Source organism: Mixophyes fleayi, chromosome 9 (assembly GCF_038048845.1).
Source record: "Mixophyes fleayi isolate aMixFle1 chromosome 9, aMixFle1.hap1, whole genome shotgun sequence".
Lineage (NCBI taxonomy): Eukaryota > Metazoa > Chordata > Amphibia > Anura > Limnodynastidae > Mixophyes > Mixophyes fleayi.
The window spans coordinates 83,192,906-83,213,125 of NC_134410.1; the positions used below are offsets into that span (position 1 = coordinate 83,192,906).

Genomic DNA, 20,220 nt, shown 5'->3' on the forward strand with positions numbered 1-20,220 from the left:
GAGTCCTGATATATTGCTTTCCACGGCCGCTTGGCCATCTCTCCGCCAGGATGGTGGGGCTCCAGGTATCTGTCTCTCCACTCCTGTGAGTGCACCAATTTACTGAGAACCTAGTGAGTATCTACTGAGGGAGTGAGGTGATGACAGGTCTCCAGATGGAGCAACAGCCTCCTTTCCAAGATCCAGGACAACAATGTTCACTGGGTCTGCTAGTAGAGCAAAGAAACTCAACACCAGTCAGCCCTGCACCTTCTAGGAAATCAATCCTCAGAAAATCCATAAACTCCCCACCTACCCCTAAAGTGTGTAATCCTTGGCTGAAATTAACCTCTTTCATATTTTTGCTACATGCCAGGGCTTCTGGCTGTCCCTCACTTCCTGTCCCTTCTTTCTTACTCTCCCATGTATCCGCAATAAGCCCTTCACCTATCTGCTGGGTGAAATTTAAGAACTGGTGGGAGATGTTATCTTGACAGTGTGGCCTGGTCCCCGTCACAGAAATGATTACTAAGTTCTAATTATTTTTTTTTAAATGGGGACAGCCTATTTCAGTACAACATACACTAATCAGCCACAACATGTGAAACCTTACACAAATATATAGATGCCTACATACATACTGGGTAATCACTTCATTAGGCACGGCTTTAAAGTACTGATTGGTTCTGCTTTTTTTATTGACAACAAATGGAACCCACTGGGACATGTACTCGGCAAGGTGTAGAAAGTGAGGCATGGGAATTCTGGGCCAGATTGTCTCTAATATGGACCATTGCAGTTGCAACTTAGCTGATAGTTAATGACTAGAAATAATAACACATCCAATTTCATCCAGTAAATGCCTAGTTGAGTTGAGATCTAGAGACTGGGAAGACATTGCTTTAAGCTGAATTCACTATAATTTTCCTAGATCCATTACAGGACATAGCCTTGTGGCATGGAGCATTATACAGAAAAAAAACATTTATTGATTGGTACACTGCTGCCATTTAGAAAGGCGAAAAATAATATTATGTGGCAATTAACAATCAGGTCCCGTTATACAAGCACAGCAATATGTACCATGTACCACACAATCCACATCATTATATTGCTACCATCAGCCTGAATTGTAGGATCAGTTTATTAGAGATGGTCACTGACCCCGTGTTTTGGTTTTGGTTTTGGATCTGGATTACCTTCGGGTTTTGGTTTTGGCAAAACCACCCTTGCGTGTTTTGGTTTTGTTTGGTCTTGTTTTACAATTTTGTTTAAAAATCAATTTTTTTGGGCCTAAAATAACCGAATTTAGTGCTCCACCTGTCTCTTGGATAAGTAAGGTAATTGTAAAGGTAATAATAAATTGGTTTCTGTCTGTATAGGCCCCCCTCCACTTGTAGAAAATAGTAAAAAATTCAGCCGGTATAGACTGCACAATATAAATTGAAATGGACAAAGGCAGTTTGGTTTCTGTCTCTATAGGCCCCACTCCACTTGTAGAAAGTAGTAAAAAATTCAGCCATTATAGACTGTACAATATAAATTGAAATGGACAAAGCCAGTTTGGGTTCTGTCTCTATAGGCCTCTCTCCACTTGTAGAAAATAGTAAAAAATTCAGCCGTTATAGACTGTACAATATAAATTGAAGTTGGCAAAGGCAGTTTGGTTTCTGTCTCTATAGGCCTCTCTCCACTTGTAGAAAATAGTAAAAAATTAAGCCGTTATAGACTGTACAATTTACATTGAAATGGACAAAGGCAGTTTGGGGTCAGTCTGTGTATGACACCCTACCCTTATTGAGAAATTGCCAAAACAGCAGCCTTTCAAGACTGTACGTGATATAGAAATGCCCCAAGTCCCTTTCCTATTTGGGGGTAGAATGCACCCTACACTTACATAGAAAGTTTTAAAAAGATGTTATCGTCATTATCTTCAGCTTCATCCTCACTCTCATCAGTTTGTACGTCATCATCACAGACTATCAATTCATCATTAAACCTTGGATCAAGCACAGTGGCCAAAACGTAGTGATCCGAATTCAAGATTTTAATAACTCGAGGATCATTGTGAAGTGAATTAAGTACTTGATCTACAAGGCCAACATACTTTGCGGAATTACTTTCTTTCATCTCCTCCTTCAGTTTCTCAAGCTGCTTTTCCAATAGTCTAATTAAAGGAATGACTTAACTCAAGATAGCAGAGTCTGCACTCACTTCACACTACACGACTTCAAATGGTTTCAGCACCTTGCACAGCACTGAAAGGATTCCCCACTGTGCAAGAGTGAAATACATCCCCCCTCCGTCCCAATGTCATGGCTTGTGCAATACGCTTGGATGACTTTGCGCTGTTCCTCCATCCTCTGAAGCATGTACAGGGTGGAATTCCACCTAGTTAACACCTCTTGCTGAAGTTGGTGGCAGGGCAAGTTAAACTGTTCTTGGAGCTGCTGCAATCTCCTACATGCTGTGGCAGAATGCCTGAAATGGCCTGAAATTTTACGGGCCACCGAAAGCATCTCCTGCACCTCACGGTTATTTCTTAGGAAGCTTTGCACCACCAAGTTGATGGAATTCACCCAGCTGTAATGCTCGCACTATATTGTTGGCGTTATCAGAAATGACATATCCTGGCGTATAAGCCATGTATCAATCACATCTCTTAGTTTTCGTAACAAATTGTCAGCTGTATGCCTGTTAGTGAAGCCGGTGCTACAAAGAGTGGCCTGCCTGTGACAAATGTTACGTAGTGGTGTACATGCTGCTGCTGTTCCTGCTGGTGATGGCAAATGACCAACCCAGTGGGCTGTCACAGTCATATAGTCTTTGGTTTGACCACTTCCACTTGTCCACATATCTGTGGTTAAGTGGACAGTGGGAAGAATGGCATTTCTCAGCGTAATCTCTACATTTTTACACACTTTTTTGGTATAGTTGTGGAATAGCTTTACGGGAAAAATGGTGTCGCAATAGAATTCTGTAGCGCAGACACAAAACCTCAATTAACTGTGAAAAACCAGCTGCATTTATTGTGAATATTGGACGCAGATCTAACACTAAGATGGTATCCATGGCGTCTGTGATTCGCTTGGCGACTGGGTGACTGCTGTCATATTTGCTTCCCCTAGCAAATGATTGTTTCACAGTTAATTGTTGTAATGTAGGACTGCTCTTTTACTTGGCCTTCCTCTGGGATGACAATTCACCCCCAGCAGCAGCAACAGCAGCAGCAGTGGGACTAACGCTTTCTTCAGAGGAATCAATTATAGTGCAGGAGTCATCCAGGCTTACTAAGTGGGATGCAGGGCTAACTCCGAGCGCTACTGAGTGGATGAGCTACTGGATGGTGTTGTAGGTGTATTTTGTAGACGTCGGGATGTCGGTGACCGAAGGGTCCTAGCTGATGATGGAGTGCTTGTAATTTTTTTGGAACAGCTTTCAGCTTTTCCCAACACTTTGCCATGAACGCTCTTCAAATGGCGTAACATAGGTGAGGTTCCAAATGGTTAAGGTCCCTCCCTCGACTGACTGTGGCTTGACATACACTACAAATGGCTATACAACTGTTGCCTGGATTTGGGTAGACATAATTCCACACATAAGAAGTGGATTTTTTTGTTTTATGCCCAGGCATGACAATGGCCTTTTTCTTGTCACGTGCCAGAACTGCTGCCACTGGTGCAGGACTTACACAAATAACCTCATCTTCATCAACATCCTCATTAGCGCCCTCATCGCCTACACAAATCTCCCCCTCATCCTCTTCTAACTCCAAAGTGGCATCCTCAATTTGTGTATCACCGGCTACATCGGGCTGTTCAGGCACACATCAGCAGAACTGCTGAAAGGGTCCTTCTTTATGGGTACACAAACAGAATGCTCACGATTAGACATACCACTGGTGGATGGACTCTCCACAGGGATTGGTGTCATTTCTGATTCAGAGCATACATTATCCTCTAATGCCTTACTCTTATCTTGCAGCTCGGCTTTCACGCGTAACAGTAGTTGTGCACCACTTTTAGACTCCAAATGAATTGGTCTTGATTGGTCACGAGTGACCGTACAAGAAGAAGGCTCAGTAACATTTTTTGATCTGCCACTAATAGAGAAAGGTGAAGGCCTCATTCTTTCTTTGCCACTGCGTGCGTATAATGGCATGTTGGCAATTGTTTTTTTATCGGCACTTAACTTTTCCTCAGTTACACTTCTTTTTCGCTTCAACACGGTAAAAATTTTTTGGGTGTGTGTTTTTTTTTCCTGATTTAAAAAGACTATGTACTTTTACATAGGCTTTACCAGATGACGTACTGGGAACACTACCATCAGGACTGGTGCCAGCACCTGCTTGCTGATTCTCAAATGTGGACGGTTTTGAATCCATTTTAATGAGCCCAAACCACTTGTAGTGCAAAATATTGTATAGATACTGCAGCTAGATATGACTTATTGCAGCCAAAAAAATATTGTTTCACACTGGGGAATATGGGACACCCCAAAGCACTTGTAGTGCAAAATATTGTATAGATACTGCTGCTAAATATGACTTTTTGCAGCCAGAAAAATTATTGTTTCACACTGGGGAATATGGGACACCCCAAAGCACTTGTAGTGCAAAATATTGAAACAAATGCCTCCTCTATCCTCCTCTCTTCCTGCTCTAACAATTGCTAATAGAATTGGTAGCAGAATTGCAATAATAATTGAAAGAATAAGGTATACAATTATTACTCTGTCCCTGCTCTAATACAGCCTGTGACCTAACCCTGCTCTCTCACTCTGTCAAATGGCGATGGATTGCTGTGGAGGCGGGTATTTATGCATTTCAAATATCGGGAGAACCGAGCCCCAAAATCCGACTACGTCATGGTGACGTTTTGCCTCGATTTCGATTCAGTTTGGGCGGGACAGTACCAAGCCTGCTCGGCTTGGTACTCGGATAGGCAAAGTTCGGGCGGGTTCGGATCTCGGAACCGAGCCCACCTATCTCTAGTTTTTATAGCTAACTTTGACACATTGAAGTTTATGATGCCACTGTTGTAGTCATTTTTTACTTGCTGACTGTAACTCATCTATAATACTGCACAGGTCAAGTCAACCTCTATCAGCCCATTTCTTCAATGGTCTATTTCTAAAGGACCACAGTTGACTGGATGTTGGTGGTGGCCCATTCTGAATATTCATAAAAATCTCATTGGTTTTTCTGTTCCTAATGCACTCCTAATGACCTGTCCATTTTACATCCATTTTATTTATTTAAAATTTTATGTATTACATTCTTTATCTAAGTTACATACACACATACCCACCTACGTGATTTAAATAGTATATTGTATGAGCATATGTTGCTTCTACTGATAGATTATATCATCTTTATTTTTTAACATAGCAGACACTTTTCACCGTTGAAGCTTATAATTGTGAAGTGGCAACAGTGGTTTCAGCTACTGAAACCACTGTGATGACATAACCAAGCAAATTGCATATGAGCAGTGATGTCTTACTGCTTTCATTTACTTAAGGAAAGAGAAAACAGAAGTATATAATGAGGCACTCCGAAAATCAAAAGGTTTATTCATATACATTAAAATTAAATTTTATTTCTGGTTTCAAGAAGATGGCAAAATAATTTAAAAGCAAAACGTGATAAAGTGTAGTGGTTAAAGTATATGGTGATTTAAAATGCAGAAAAAACTACAATTGCTTTGTTATGTCATATAATGTTCAGATAATAAACACTTTGATTTGTGTCTCATTCATTTCTTAATTGAAAGCCTTGATAAAGCACACTAAGTGAAACGAGCATTGGCATTCACTTTATTTATCTCTATCTCTTAATCTGCTTCTATGACCCAATGACTACTAGTTAGATTTATGTCATGTAGATAGCAATTCACCAGCTCCCCTTATAGACCTACGATTTCATGGCCACTAGACAGACCTATATTAAGGCAGTTAGCAATTCACTTATATCAATTTTGCTGTGGTGATACTGCAACTTACCTCCTGCATATTTGAGTGATCTAGTCCCTCAAATCATATGAGAGAGATTCTGCCTAATATAGCAACAATATCTTTTAGCCATTTATTTCTGTAATCAGAAGGAATACTGCTACTGATATTAAATTACATCATAGGTGAATTTAGCTATTTTTTTCTTCCTGTCTCTTAGTATTGATAAAGAAGACAGGGTTTCAATACCACTACCTAATTCTTATATAGAGACAGTGGATACCAATCTCTTTCCTATTAAAAGGGGATGCTGTTTGCGTTTATACATTACTGCCTGATATCTAGCTGTAGTTAATAACTTATAACACAGCACGGTGGCAAAGTAGTTAGCACTTCTGCCTCACAGCGCTGGAGTCATGAGTTAAATTCCCGACCATGGCCTTATCTGGGTGGAGTTTGTATGTTCTCCACGTGTTTGCATGGGTTTCCTCCGGGTGCTCCGGTTTCCTCCCACACTCCAAAAACATACTGGTAGGTTAATTGGCTGCTATCAAAAATTGACCCTAGTCTCTCTCTCTCTCTATCTAGAGTGTGTGTGTGTGTGTGTGTGTGTGTGTGTGTGTGTGTGTGTTAGGGAATTTAGACTGTAAGCTCCAATGGGGCAGGGACTGATGTGATTGAGTTCTCTGTACAGTGCTGCGGAATCAGTGGCGCTATATAAATAAATGGTGATGATGATGATGATGATCTAACTATTATTTCCCCTCTACAAGAAGGAGAGCAATTAAGACCATCAACCCCATCACCATAAAAGCAGAAGAAATGAATGAGACACAAATCAAAGTGTTTATTTTCTGAGCAATATATGAGATAACAAAGCAATTACAGTTTTTCTGCATTTTAATCACTTTACACTTTAACCACTACACTTTATCACATTTTGTTTTTTTTGTTTCGCCATCTTTTTGAAGCCAGAAATAAAATTTCATTTTAATGTATATTGTCAGGAATAGCCACCTCTAGCCACTCCTTGACTTAATATCTTATCATATCTACACCCAGTCAAACAATATATCACCTCTACTTTGTCAGGAAACCTTTCCTGACTATCTTTATCAGTCACAAACCGCACACTCGTAACTTAGAGCACCTGGAATCCCTCAATGTGGATGGAAAAAATGCTGAAAGATGCGCATGCACTCTAGTCTGTAACTGTAGTAGAGCTACCTGTAATTAGCACATTGCTGAATGAGGTGTCCGAAAACCAAGCTGAGTAAACTTTGGGACAAATCACCAGAAGTCAGGATCCAGTACCAATGGAGATGCAGAGCAAGAAGTCTCCTTAATGCAGAGCCAGGGATCTGGAGCCAGAAGTCACCATAAATCAGAACCAGGGATCAGCAGTTTTGTTTTTGGTTTTGGTTTTGGATCAGGATTACCTTCGTGTTTTGGTTTTGCAAAACCACCCTTGCGTGTTTTGGTTTTGGTTTTGTTTGGTTTTGTTTTGCTATTTTTGAAAAAAATACAATTTTTTTGGGTCTAAAATAACCTAATTTAGTGCTCTACCAGTTTTTTAGATAAGTGAGGTAATTCTAAAGCTAATAAATTAGGAAAAAAACAGTTTAATCCCTGGTAGGCCGTCCTTAATGCGAACACTTGTCTGCAAATTATACAGTCAAACCTGGTTGTCTACCTCCTCCATCTTTGATTATTGGCAATGTAGCCATCATCTTTGGGTGTATATTACACCCTACACTAGTAGTTGAATATTAAAAAAGCAGCCTGCACAGACTGGAGCTAGAAAGTAAAATTAAATGGACCACGGTACTTTGGTGGCTATCTATGCCCCCACCGCCCTCCACTTGTAGTTGAATATAAAAAAAAAGCAGCCTGCACAGACTGTGGAGCTAGAAAGTAAAATTAAATGGACCACGGTACTTTGGTGGCTATCTATGCCCCCCCCCCCCCGACCTCCACTTGTAGATGAATATAAAAAAAACAGCCTGCACAGACTGTGGAGCTAGAAAGTCAAATTAAATGGATCACGGTACTTTGGTGGCTATCTATGCCCCCCCCGCCCTCCACTTGTAGTTGAATATAAAAAGAGCAGCCTGCACAGACTGTGGAGCTAGAAAGTAAAATTAAATGGACCACGGTACTTTGGTGGCTATCTATGCACCCCCCCCCCGCCTTCCACTTGTAGTTGAATATAAAAAAAGCAGCCTGCATAGACTGTAGAACTAGAAATTCGAATATACAAAGAAATGGACAAAGGCAGTTTGGTATCTGTCTGCATCAGACCATCCACGTGTAGTGAAATAGAAAAAAAAGCAGCCTGCATAGACTGTAGAACTAGAAATTTGAATATACAAAGAAATGGACAAAGACAGTTTGGTATCTGTCTGCATCAGATCCCCTCTACACTAGGAGTAAAATAGAAAACTATTCAGCCGTTATATAATCTAGAATATAAATAGAAATTGAGAAAGACAATTTGGTATCAGTCTGCATCATAATCATCAACATCCTCATTAGCGCCCTCGTCACCTCCATAAATCTCCCCCTCATCCTCTTCTATTTCCAAAGTGGCATCCTCAATTTGTGTATCACCGGCTACACTCGGGTTGTTCAGGTACACATCAGCAGAACTGCTGAAAGGGCCCTTCTTTATGGGTACATTAACAGAATGCTAAGGATTAGACATACCACTGTTGGATGGACTCTCCACAGGGATTGGTGTCATTTGTGAATCAGAGCAAACATTATCCTCTAATGCCTTACTGTTATCTTGCAGCTCGGCTTTCACGCGTAACAGTAGTTGTGCACCAATTGTAGGCTCGGTAACTTTTTGGGATCTGCCACTAATAGCCAAAGATGAAGGCCTCATTCTCTCTTTGCCACTGCGTGTGTAGAATGGCATGTTGGCAATTTTTTTTTTATCGGCACTTAACTTTTGCTCATTAACACTTCTTTTTCGCTTCAACACAGTAAATTTTTTGGGGGTTTTGGTTTTTTGGACTGATTTCGAAACACTATGTAGTTTGACATCGCCTTGCCCAGATGACGTACTGGGAACACTAACATCAGGACTGGTGACAGAACCTGGTTGCTCATTCTGATCAAATGTGGACTGTTTTGAATAGAAATATTTATGCACAATTATGGGGGACACCCCAAAAGCACTGAGGAGTGCTAAAAATTATTTGGAAGAAACTGCTGACAGATATGACTTTTGACAGCCAGAAATATTTATGCACAATTATGGGGGACACCCCAAAAGCACTGGGGAGTGCTAAAAATTATTTGGTAGATACTGCTGACAGATATGACTTTTGACAGCCAGAAATATTTATGCACAATTATGGGGGACACCCCAAAAGCACTGAGGAGTGCTAAAAATTATTTGGTAAATACTGCTGACAGATATGACTTTTGACAGCCAGAAATATTTATGCACAATTATGGGGGACACCCCAAAAGCACTGAGGAGTGATAAAAATTATTTGGTAGATACTGCTGACAGATATGACTTTTGACAGCCAGAAATATTTATGCACAATTATGGGGGACACCCCAAAAGCACTGGGGAGTGCTAACAATTATTTGGTAGATACTGCTGACAGATATGACTTTTGACAGCCAGAAATATTTATGCACAATTATGGGGGACACCCCAAAAGCACTGGGGATTGCCAAATATTACAAAAATAAAATAAACCTCTATCCTCCTCTCTTCTCTAGCCATTTTTGTTACAGCAATTGGAATAAGAATATTGTATTCTCTGTCCCTCCTCTAATCAGCCTGTGACTACACCCTGCTCTCTCCCTCTGTCAAATGGCGATGGATTGCTGTGGAGGCAGGTATTTATAATCTTGAAGTATTGCGAGAACCGAGACCCGACGACGTCACGATGACGTTCGGCCTCGATTTGGATTCAGAGCGGGTGGGAGAGTACCGAGCTACTCAGCTCTGTACTCGGATACTCAAAGTTCGGATGGGTTCGGTTTTCGGGGAACCGGACCCGCCCATCTCTATCCAGAAGTCACCACAATGCAAAGCCAGGGATCAAGAGCCAGAACCAGGGCCTGATTATCCAATAGGCTAACTAGGCTGCAACCTAGGGCACTAGGCTTTTGGAGGGTGGGCACAAGGTTTTTACGGGTGAAAAATTGTGACAGGGAGGGGCATAAACTGTAATTAATTTTAATATATAAGAGAATAGTTGTTTTCCAAAGTAAAAGAAAGATGTAGTAAAGTTTTAATTTTCATGTATTCCCATGGCACAGGCAGAAGACAATGGGTCATCCTTGGGCAAGAGCTTGAGAATAAGCTAGTACGAGAGACAAGAATGGCAACAGCATCAGACGTGACAGCTCCCTCCCCCTTCAGTAGCTATCATTAACGCCTCCATTCTACATTACAGTTATCGTTTTAATGAAAACTAAATAATTGACAAAGATTGTGGTGACCCTTTTAAAAAGCCAATTGAAGCTGAGTTTAGAATTTTTTTTTACCTACCACATATTAGCCTGGCATAGAAGGCATGGGGGTGCTACAAGTGTATTAACCCAGGGTGACCTGAACACTTAATCAGGCCCTGGCCAGAACCCACTTCTTAAAGCACCAGCATGCTCTGGCATCCATGAGTATATGGGCACTTTTAGCACTGCTACTTACACTATAGAGCACTGTGGGAGATGATGGCGCTTTCTTACTGGAAAGTAAAATCCCAAAGTGAGCTACCAGCCTAGCTAGTCAGGCCCTGCAACTTTAGCACATGTACTACAATGTCCATACTTACTTATACTGTTTGTATATATTTTCGCTTATCAATTTCAGATGCACAATCTATTTGGTACTTATGAAAATATAACAATGCTTCTGTTATGTCAATGGAATAATAATCTTCTAGGCGCATAGGCAAAATTAAGAAGCTTGTATATATTGTAAATTTGCAATGAGGTAAGTAAAAAAAGTTGTGCACAATCACAATTTTAATAGCTGGATACACAGTAATAAACAAATTACTTAATGGCAACAAGCAAAATATCTGAGGTTAACACTACATGCATAGCAAATGAGATAAAATAGAAAAGCAGTACAGTATAGATCGATAAATCTCACAAATTGGTAAATCAGTCCAGCAAGCTTACAGTCAAGGAAAAATATGAAGGTATAACTCAGTCTTTCGTTTATAATGAATAGTAGTTAACTAAGCGGTGTGAGTGAAAACACTAATTGCCAAAATGCCGGAACACCGTAATGATTTGGCTCCCTGCAGCGCCCTCTGCTGCTTGGTGTCTTGAGTGACGCTTGTTGTGTTTTCTCTGCCCGTATAGAGCATTCTGTTCTGCTACACAGATATGTTCTCTGTAATATTTGGAACAACTGTTACACAAATTATATTGCATATATATTGTACTGCGTTGACTAAAGTTTGTCAATGATTTGATCACTGTTAAAACTAAAGGCCATTACTCTCTTCCGAATCTCCTGGATCTCTCTGTTGCAATTGACTCTGTTGACCACTCTCTTCTCATACAAATGCTACAATCTCTAGGTCTTCAAGACACTGCCTTATCCTGGTTCTCATCCTACCTTTCTAATCGCTCTTTTAGTGTTAATTTCTCTGGATTCACCTCTGCTCCGCTTTCTTTATCAGTTGTAGTACCACAAGAGTCAGTGCTAGGTCCTCTGCTGTTCTCTATCTGTGCCACTCATCTTGGAAAACTAATAAGCTACTTTGAATTTCGGTATAATCTCTATGCGGTTGATACCCAAATTTATCTATCCTCTCCTAATCTCTCGACATCTGTGTTGTCCCGCGTTACTGACTTTCTGCCATTTCATCTTGGATGTCTTATTGCCAATTTAAACTCAATTGTTCTAAAACAGAATTAATAATATTCCCATCCACCATACCTGACATTTCTATTTCTGTTGACAATATAACCTTAAACCCCACCCCTCAAGCTTGCTGCCTAGGTGTGATTCTTGGAACTATCTATTGTTCCCCACATCAACTCTGTATCTAAATCATGTTACATACATCTAAAAAAAATAAATCCAAAATACGCACATATCTTAGACAAGACACTGTAAAAACCCTCATTCATGCACTTATCATCTCCCATATTGACTATTGCAATTCACTCCTTACTGGTCTTCCCCAAAACAGACTCAAAACCCTACAATCTATTTTGCACTGAGCAGCTTGATTGATTTTCCTTGCAAATCATTATTCCCCAGCTGAATCATTCTGTCTGTCTCTACACTGGTTGCCTGTTTTTTTTACCAAATCCAATATAAAATACTTTTACTAACCTGAAAGACCATCAACAAAGCTGCACCAACAAACATCTCCTCAAAAACGTCTCAAAATATCTCCCAACTCGACAACCCCGTTCTGGACAAGATCTACGTCTCTCATCCACTATCATTACATCCTCCCATTCCCGGTTATAGGACTTTTATCCAGCTGCACCCACTCTATGGAATTCCATCTCTCGCACAGTAAGATTGGTCAACAAACTTTCAAGCGTTCTCTGAAAACTCACCTGTTCAGACAAGCTTATAATATTCCTCAACCACTCTCTTAACCTCACTAGATTACCCTATTAACACCCGTTAAACAGTCCACACAAGACAACAACCCTCTGACAAACATTGCTCTGTGACTGGATCACATAGCTTACTAATCCCTTTTTGTTTTTTTGTTTTTTTACCTTTGCAATCCGTTGGACTGAAATGCAATATGTAGACTTATCCTCATGTGTCTAACTCCCATTGTCCCATAGATTGTAAGCTTGCGAGCAGGGCCGTCTCATCTCTTTATCTGTGTTACCCAGTATATCTATTTCTTTTAGAGGCTTTTTCCTCTGATGAAATCACCTACAGGTGATGAAACGAGTCAGGTCACGTGAGGCACGGATATCACTTCATTATACAGCCATTCCATTTATCTAGTGAAAGGTTTGCGGGATACAGATATCATCAATACAGCCACTGTACAGCCACTTGCTGTTGTCTGACTTTGCGTGTCATTTATCAAGTAAAACCTGCTGCCGTTGAAATGTTCCAGTTTCGGTATGCAGTTTCGGTATGCTTTGGAAGAGCGGCTTTGGAGAGAATGTGTATGCAAATATTTCTGAATAGCTGATACACACCGCTGCGACTATCTGGATTGGAGCTACATACCAGGAGAGCACCGTCCCTCATTACGGTATCTATACAGGGCCATCTCTTCCATTGGGCAGGTGCCCGGGGGCCCTGCGGGCAAGGGGGCCTGTCCAAGGCAGCGCTGAAAAACAAAATCCTGCAAAAAAAAAAAGAAGAAGAAAATACTTACCTTGCGGTCACGTCAGCTGACGATCTGGCTCCCTCCTGGTCCCCTCTTCCGTGCTGCGCAGTGAATGTTGGGCGTGATGTCATGGCCAACATTCACTGCAAGCACAGCAAAGAGGAGCGCAGAACAGAGAGACTCAGCGCGGAAAAAAGAAGTGAAGGGAATCGGGCTTAAGGTAAGTTAAGGGGGCCCCTATATATATATATATATATATATATATATATATATATATATATATATATGTGTAAAAAAAAAAGGATTTTATATATATATATACAGTGTCGGACTGGGACATGAAGGGCCCACCGGGGGAAATGCAGCGGTAGGGGCCCACTACAATGGGGTGTGGCCAACTGTAAGAGGGGTTGTGGTCAGTCATTAAAGGGGATGGGGTCAGGCCATGGAGGACAACGTATAGCACCTTAGTATGGTCCATAAAGAAAAAGAGGACATTTGCAGTGAGGAGCCGCGAAGGAAAAGACAGAAGAGAAGAAAGAAGTCAATAGGAAAGTAAGTGAAGGGGAGCAAATGCAGCATGGAGGGCACTGTGTGAAACAGGGGAGACAGGGAAAGGGGAGGGATGAATTAATTACAATCAATCATCATCAGCTATTTGTGTGCTGTCCATTCTTTGTGGTTAGTGTTCTCTCCCCTCATAGTGTACACAGAAAACAAATGCTATACTACAGTACTAGAGATCAACCATTCATCATATGAAAACCACAATATAAGGGTATAGACTAAAAATTAATATATCCATGAAGCACTATGGAGACCACAAAATTATTAGCATAAAAATATATGCACATTTAAAATATTACATAAATCTAATTACACTCTAGACACTGGCAAATAAAAACAGGACTCTAAAAAATGATCTACCCACAAAATGTACACTCAATAATAATCCAATGCCACTACAAAGGACAAAAGCAAAACATTAATATTAAAGCATATAGCAGATGCAATCCTATAAGGACCTAACTGTCTGAATGTGTTTTATTCTGATTAAGATATGCTTCTATAGGGAATAGAGTCCCACAATTGATTGAAAACAAATAAACATGGAACATGATATAAACAGTGAATTTGGTTACTAGTTTATTAGGAATCCATTCATTGGTCAGCTGCAATAGGATCCTTTTATAGAGGCACTGAAGACGTATATTGCAATGAAGCCATTCTAATTTATCTCCCTCCCTCCGAGGTCACACAGTGGAGAGCTCTAGAGAAGTTTGCACGATTTATTACTTACTGATTACACGGACTCACACTGCAGTTAGGATGGCAACTTTATGACTACAGGACGCCTGCAACTACAGCAGAAGGAGTAATCTGAGATCTGTGTCACTGTGAAGCATTTCTGCCTCTCTCTGTCTCAGGAGCAGGAAGTGTTCTCACGTGCTGGCTGTAGGCAGGGATTAGTTTGACAGTCTCCGTTTCATATGTAGACTGACCGCAACTCGGTAATTCTCTGCTCTGCCTCACCAACAAAGAGGGCGGGGTTATCAGGCAACAGGGCCTCCCGGGGGATACCCCGGCTCCCCGGCAGGCCAGTCCGACACTGTATATATATATATATATATATATATATATAAAACACCTTTTTTTACATACATATATATTTTTTTTACACACACACACACACTATATATATATATATATATATATATATATATATATATATCATACTTGCCAACTCTCCCGGAATGTCCGGGAGACTCCCGCAATTTGCGAGAGTCTCCCGGACTCCCGGGCGAGTGTGGCAATGTCCCGAATTCTGCCCACTTCACTAGGAAGTGCCCACTTCCTAGTGAAGTGGGCAGAATTAGATCCCAAAGGCCGCTATTTGCGTCATGACGTCACAAGGGGCGGGGCCGAAATGACGCGATTTTGGCCGCCCCGACCCCTCACGCCCCCCTCCACTGGCTGGCTCCCGGAAGGGAGCTGAAGAAAGTAGGTAATTATGATATATATATATATATATATTTATTTAGGGGCCCCGGTGCACTGCATTGCCCGGGGGCCCATAATGTAGTTAAGGTGGCCCTGTATCTATATGCATTTGATTTTGCTAAGTACCAGGATACATACACATAATTTGTTCTGATGGTTGTTTGAAACACAGCTGAGTGGAGAACGTTTTCTCTCATCTGTCCTATCTATGAGCTGAATAGTTTAAATTACATTGTGGCTACAATTGCATCCTCTTGTAGCAATTTGACTTTCTGGATTCTAAAAATGGCTGAATAATTGGAATAACTGTTTTAAGTTGAAGTCTATTGCTGATATTATCTATGGGAGAACAATTGAGTTTTTAAGTTTTATCACTTTAATAAGACTGCATTATCCAGTATATTATGCAGTCAAATTACTAATGGCCTATTAAATAGATCTGCAACAGTAGTTGCGCCCAATATTCAGTTCTCTTTATTACTGTTTGGTTTGAGATATCTAATTCAGTGCACTGAATATATATTTAATGTTTATATGATCAGTGTCATTATTTTAGTGTTTTTATATGTTTATTTTTAATTTGATATATTTTATGTAAATCTACTGAATTATCCAACTTCACGGATTCATCTTTTGGCGGTCAGTATTTTCAGTTTCCAGCGCTGTCCATTGTTTTTTTCCCATATGTCTATTACTGTGTTTGTCCCCAATTGTAAATCACCACGGAATATGTTGGCGCTATATAAATAAATGTTGATGATGATGATGATGATGACTGAAGGTTTTTGAGGCAGGATAGTTGATAGCTTCTCATTTTGGTGCTAAAGTGTGTGACCTATCTTTGTCTGTTTCATTACTGTTAGTTTAGGAGGTAAATAGTGTTCCTCTGTCTGCTACCCCAGTGTCATAATTCCTCTCTAGGAACCTGTTTTCAAGCAATGTGGTTTGGTTTTCAAAGACCTCTGTATATGTGCAGTTTCTTCTGATTCTTCTAAATTTCCGCCCCTTAGGTACGTTTCTAGCCAGTTTCTGTGATGATTGCTAGTGGCCTGGGATATAGGTGTTACAATCAACCTTTTTAATTAATGTTTTTCTTGTAATCACCTCTTTCTCTACATAGATCTGAAGATGTAAGAATTTGCCCTTTTGCTGGCTACTGTGGGCTGTAAAGCATAAATTAAGATAATTGTAATTTATGTACTTGAGAAAGGCACTGAGATCTTCCTGGGAACCTCTCAATACATAGAATATCATCTATAATCCTGTGCCATAGGAGCATTTCCTTAGCAAAGGGGTTATTGTTCCAAGTGCAAGAAGCCTCACAGTGCGCCATAAATAGAATTTTGCGCCTCCTCAAAATTTTGTGCCTCTTCACCCTAGGCTGCAGCCTAGTCAGCCTATTGGATAATCAGACCCTGCAACTTTAGCCATACTTGCCAACCTTTTAAAACTTAATTCCGGGAGATCCTGGGCAGGGGAGCATGGTTGGAGGGCGGGAGGGGCGGGGCGCGGTGAATTGCCTCATTTTGGCTCCGCCCTCGTGACAAAATGCTGTTTTAGTTGCGCGGGGTGGGGCCAAAATGACGCGATTCACCGTGAATCGCGTCATTTTGACAGCAAGTTGCCATATGCGGGATACTTGCCTGCCCTCCCGGACCTACCCCAATTTCGGGAGTCTCCCGGACATTCCGAGAGAGTTGGCAAGTATGACTTTAGCACATGTACAATGACCGTACTTATATTATTTGTATATGTTTTGGCTTTTCACAATCTATTTGGTACATATTAAGATATAACAATACTTCTGTTATGGTATAAATATCTATATGTGTCTGTAAAATTAAACATTTTGACGTGTTGGAAGTAAGACATTGATATGGATTATAAAACATGAATGGTACACCATATTTTATTGTTACCTGTTTATTAATTTCAAACTTACCTGAAAATACACTTTGTTTTCTGCAGGAATGGGTCTTGAGGAACAGTTATGTACTTTGCAACACCTCATTTTTGCCCTGCCCCCATGCAATGCAGACACGCTTCTTCGTATTTTACAGCTTCTGCACAAGGTGACTCATCATGAAAAGGACACAGTAAGCCTCAGAGGAGAACAGGTGAGAGCAATAGGGCTCTGTGAATATCTTATATCTTTTATCAATATATTTAAAGACTGCTATACTTTCAATTTACATGCTTGTGGCAATATACTACAGGTAACGGTATATAAGTTATCAATATCTGTTTTAATCCTCAAACTTTGTTAGGTGTGGTTTTAGCAGTCAACAATAGGTTTACTTTAATGCCTAGCATACAACCAAAACTTCTTAATTAATTTACTGGATTTGCACATGTTGTAGAAAACTCAGGTTTGGGTTATTGACCTAAGAGCTAGTTGTAATCGCATCTCACAATTCAAACAATTTTTACAACAAATCAAAAAAGAAAATAACAGACTGCGGAATGTGAATCAAAGTTCTGTGATTTTGAGATATATCATAATAATTGTGTGGAGCAAAGCAAAAGCTTGAAGGGTGTGTGTTGTGTAGTGAATTATTTTCAGTTTTTTTAAGGTGTTGTCCTTGGTATAGAAAGTACTGAGCTATGTAAGCACCTGATATTTAGGAGGTGCATAAATAATAGACACCAGCCACTTTACATTTTAGTGTCTTTAAACCAAGTGGTTGGTATGGGTAAGGATGGAAAGGGCACCACCTCCAGGTCACCTGAATTTTTTTTAAGTATCTCATTAGAAGCCAAGCAGTGCTTCACAGGTAGGAATCTGTGTTTTCCCACAAACTTTTAACACAATACTGACAGAATACTAAAAATAGGGTTTCTGCATCTTGTACAAGAGAACAGTTGTGGTATTGTAGTATTTTGTCATTTAACAAGTAAAAAATTATAGCCTAATTATTACTGAACACACCAGAAGTTCTTGCCGGTTAATTAGATATTTGATGAAACTGAGATTTGCATAACCTTGACAAAAACAAGTTAGACACCACTTGGAAAATGTCAAGCTTTTTCAAGGAATGGTTCTGTGACTAGTTCACAGCTCAAACCATCAGCATTGGAATAATTTGTATAATCAAATCCAAGGTTCTCAAATAACCGAATAAAAGTTATGCTCCTGGCAGCCCGTCCTTATCGGTCTCTTGATGAGCATTTCATAAACATCTTATTTACTTCTTCAGAAACATCCTGTTTACTTCTTATGACCAAATCTTCCTTTCAGCTGATGCAAACTATTGCTCTGAACTTATTATAATTGTAGATTTGTAATGTGCTATAGTGCTCGACAGCGCTGTACAATAGGGAAAACAGGACATACAACACACCTCTCAAACAATGATCTCCAGAGGTGACCACAGCTGTCCAAGTTTTAAAACAAGACTTTGGCTCCAGTCCTTTATCAATCAGACACCACTTAACCTTTCTATGTTGAGGTCGATGCTTCATCAGTAGGGGTTGGAGCTATTCTTTCTCAAAATAAATCATCGGGGAAGTTCCACCATTTTGTTTTTTCCCCAAAGAAATTCTCTCCTGCATAGAGAAACTATGGGATAGTTGATCAAGAACTTCTTGGTATCAAGCTTGCTCTGGAAAAATGGTGATACCTACTTGAGGGAGCAAGACATGCTGTAACAATTTACATTGACCACAAGAACTTATTGTAAGTGGCTCATTGCCTTAAATGCCAGCATGCTAGATCATCATTATTCTTCTCCCCCGATTCAAGCTAATTCTGACATTTCATTTGGGCACCAAAAATAATAATAAGACAACTGACGTCCTTATCCTGTTCATTTGATCCTACTGATCTCCAAGTCTTCACTGAAGTCAGACCTATTGTAAATGTAATGAGTATTGTGGCTCAGACCACCGCCTCTCCTAAAACTCTTATGGCAGGGTATTCTTTCCCCATTCCTGAATTCCACCCCAAGATAGTTCAGTAGACCCACGGATCCAAACTGGCCGGTCATGCTAGGTTTAAGAAAACACTTTAGTTGGTTTCTAGATTCTATTGGTGGCCTTTTCTTCTAAGTGATGTGCAGGACTATAGACCCTGGTCCAGCATTTGTATGAACTTTATCACTAATTTGCCGGTTAGCAAAGGATTCAATACCATTTAAGTAACTGTGGATCATTTTTCTAAAATGGCACACTTTATGCCCTTGAAAGGCTTACCATCTTTCTCACTCCTTGGCTACCTATTCATCAGAGAGATCTTCCCCCTCCATGGTTTCCCTGGGATATGATCTAAGATCATAGTACTTTATTTATTTTTCATTTTTGGATAGCTTTCTGTTAAAAGGTAGGGATTCATTTAAAGTTTTCCTCTGGTTACCACTCAATGGCTAGACTGGCGGTTCCCAAACTGTGCGGCGGCTCCCAGGGGTGCCGCGGCACTGTCACTGGGGTGCTGCGAGCCAGACATAAAGCAGCACTGACGTCTTTATTCAGTGACAGCTGCAGGAGAGAGGAGGCTGCTGGGTCCCGGCGCCGCGCTGATTGGTAAGTTTCTGTCTTCTCTTTTTTTTATGTCTGGCGTGGGGCAGAGTGAAAAGGATGGTGGCAGCGGAGGGGGACAGTGTGGAAGCGGAGGGGGACAGTGGACAGCGGAGGGGGACAGGGTGACAGCGGAGGGGGACAGGGTGACAGGTGGCTGCAGATGGGGACAGTGTGGCAACGGAGGGGGACAGGTGGCAGCGGAGGGGGACAGTGTGACAGCGGAGGGGGACAGCGGGCAGCAGAGGGGGGCAGCGTGACAGAGGGCTGCAGATGGGGCAGCATGACAGAGGGCTGCAGAGGGGGCAGCGTGCCTGGGGGTAGAGGAGGGGGACAGCGTGGCAGAGGGCAGAGGAGAGGACAGTGTGACAGAGGGTAGAGGAGGGGGACAGCGTGACAGAGGGCAGAGGAGGGGGACAGCGTGACAGAGGGCAGAGGAGGGGGACAGCGTGACAGAGGGCAGAGGGGGCAGCGT

At 41.0% G+C, this 20,220-nt stretch overlaps 1 protein-coding gene across 2 annotated transcripts in view; it reads left to right on the top strand.

Annotated features, from left to right (window-relative positions):
* The window catches only part of LOC142100788 (rho GTPase-activating protein 6-like), a 238,407-nt gene that overhangs the window by 179,993 nt on the left and 38,194 nt on the right, over nucleotides 1–20,220 (top strand). For both annotated transcript variants that reach the window (XM_075184601.1, XM_075184602.1), the window contains one exon: nucleotides 17,202–17,350. In XM_075184601.1, coding sequence (XP_075040702.1) covers nucleotides 17,202–17,350 — 149 coding nt within the window. The remainder of the gene's footprint in view (nucleotides 1–17,201; nucleotides 17,351–20,220) is intronic.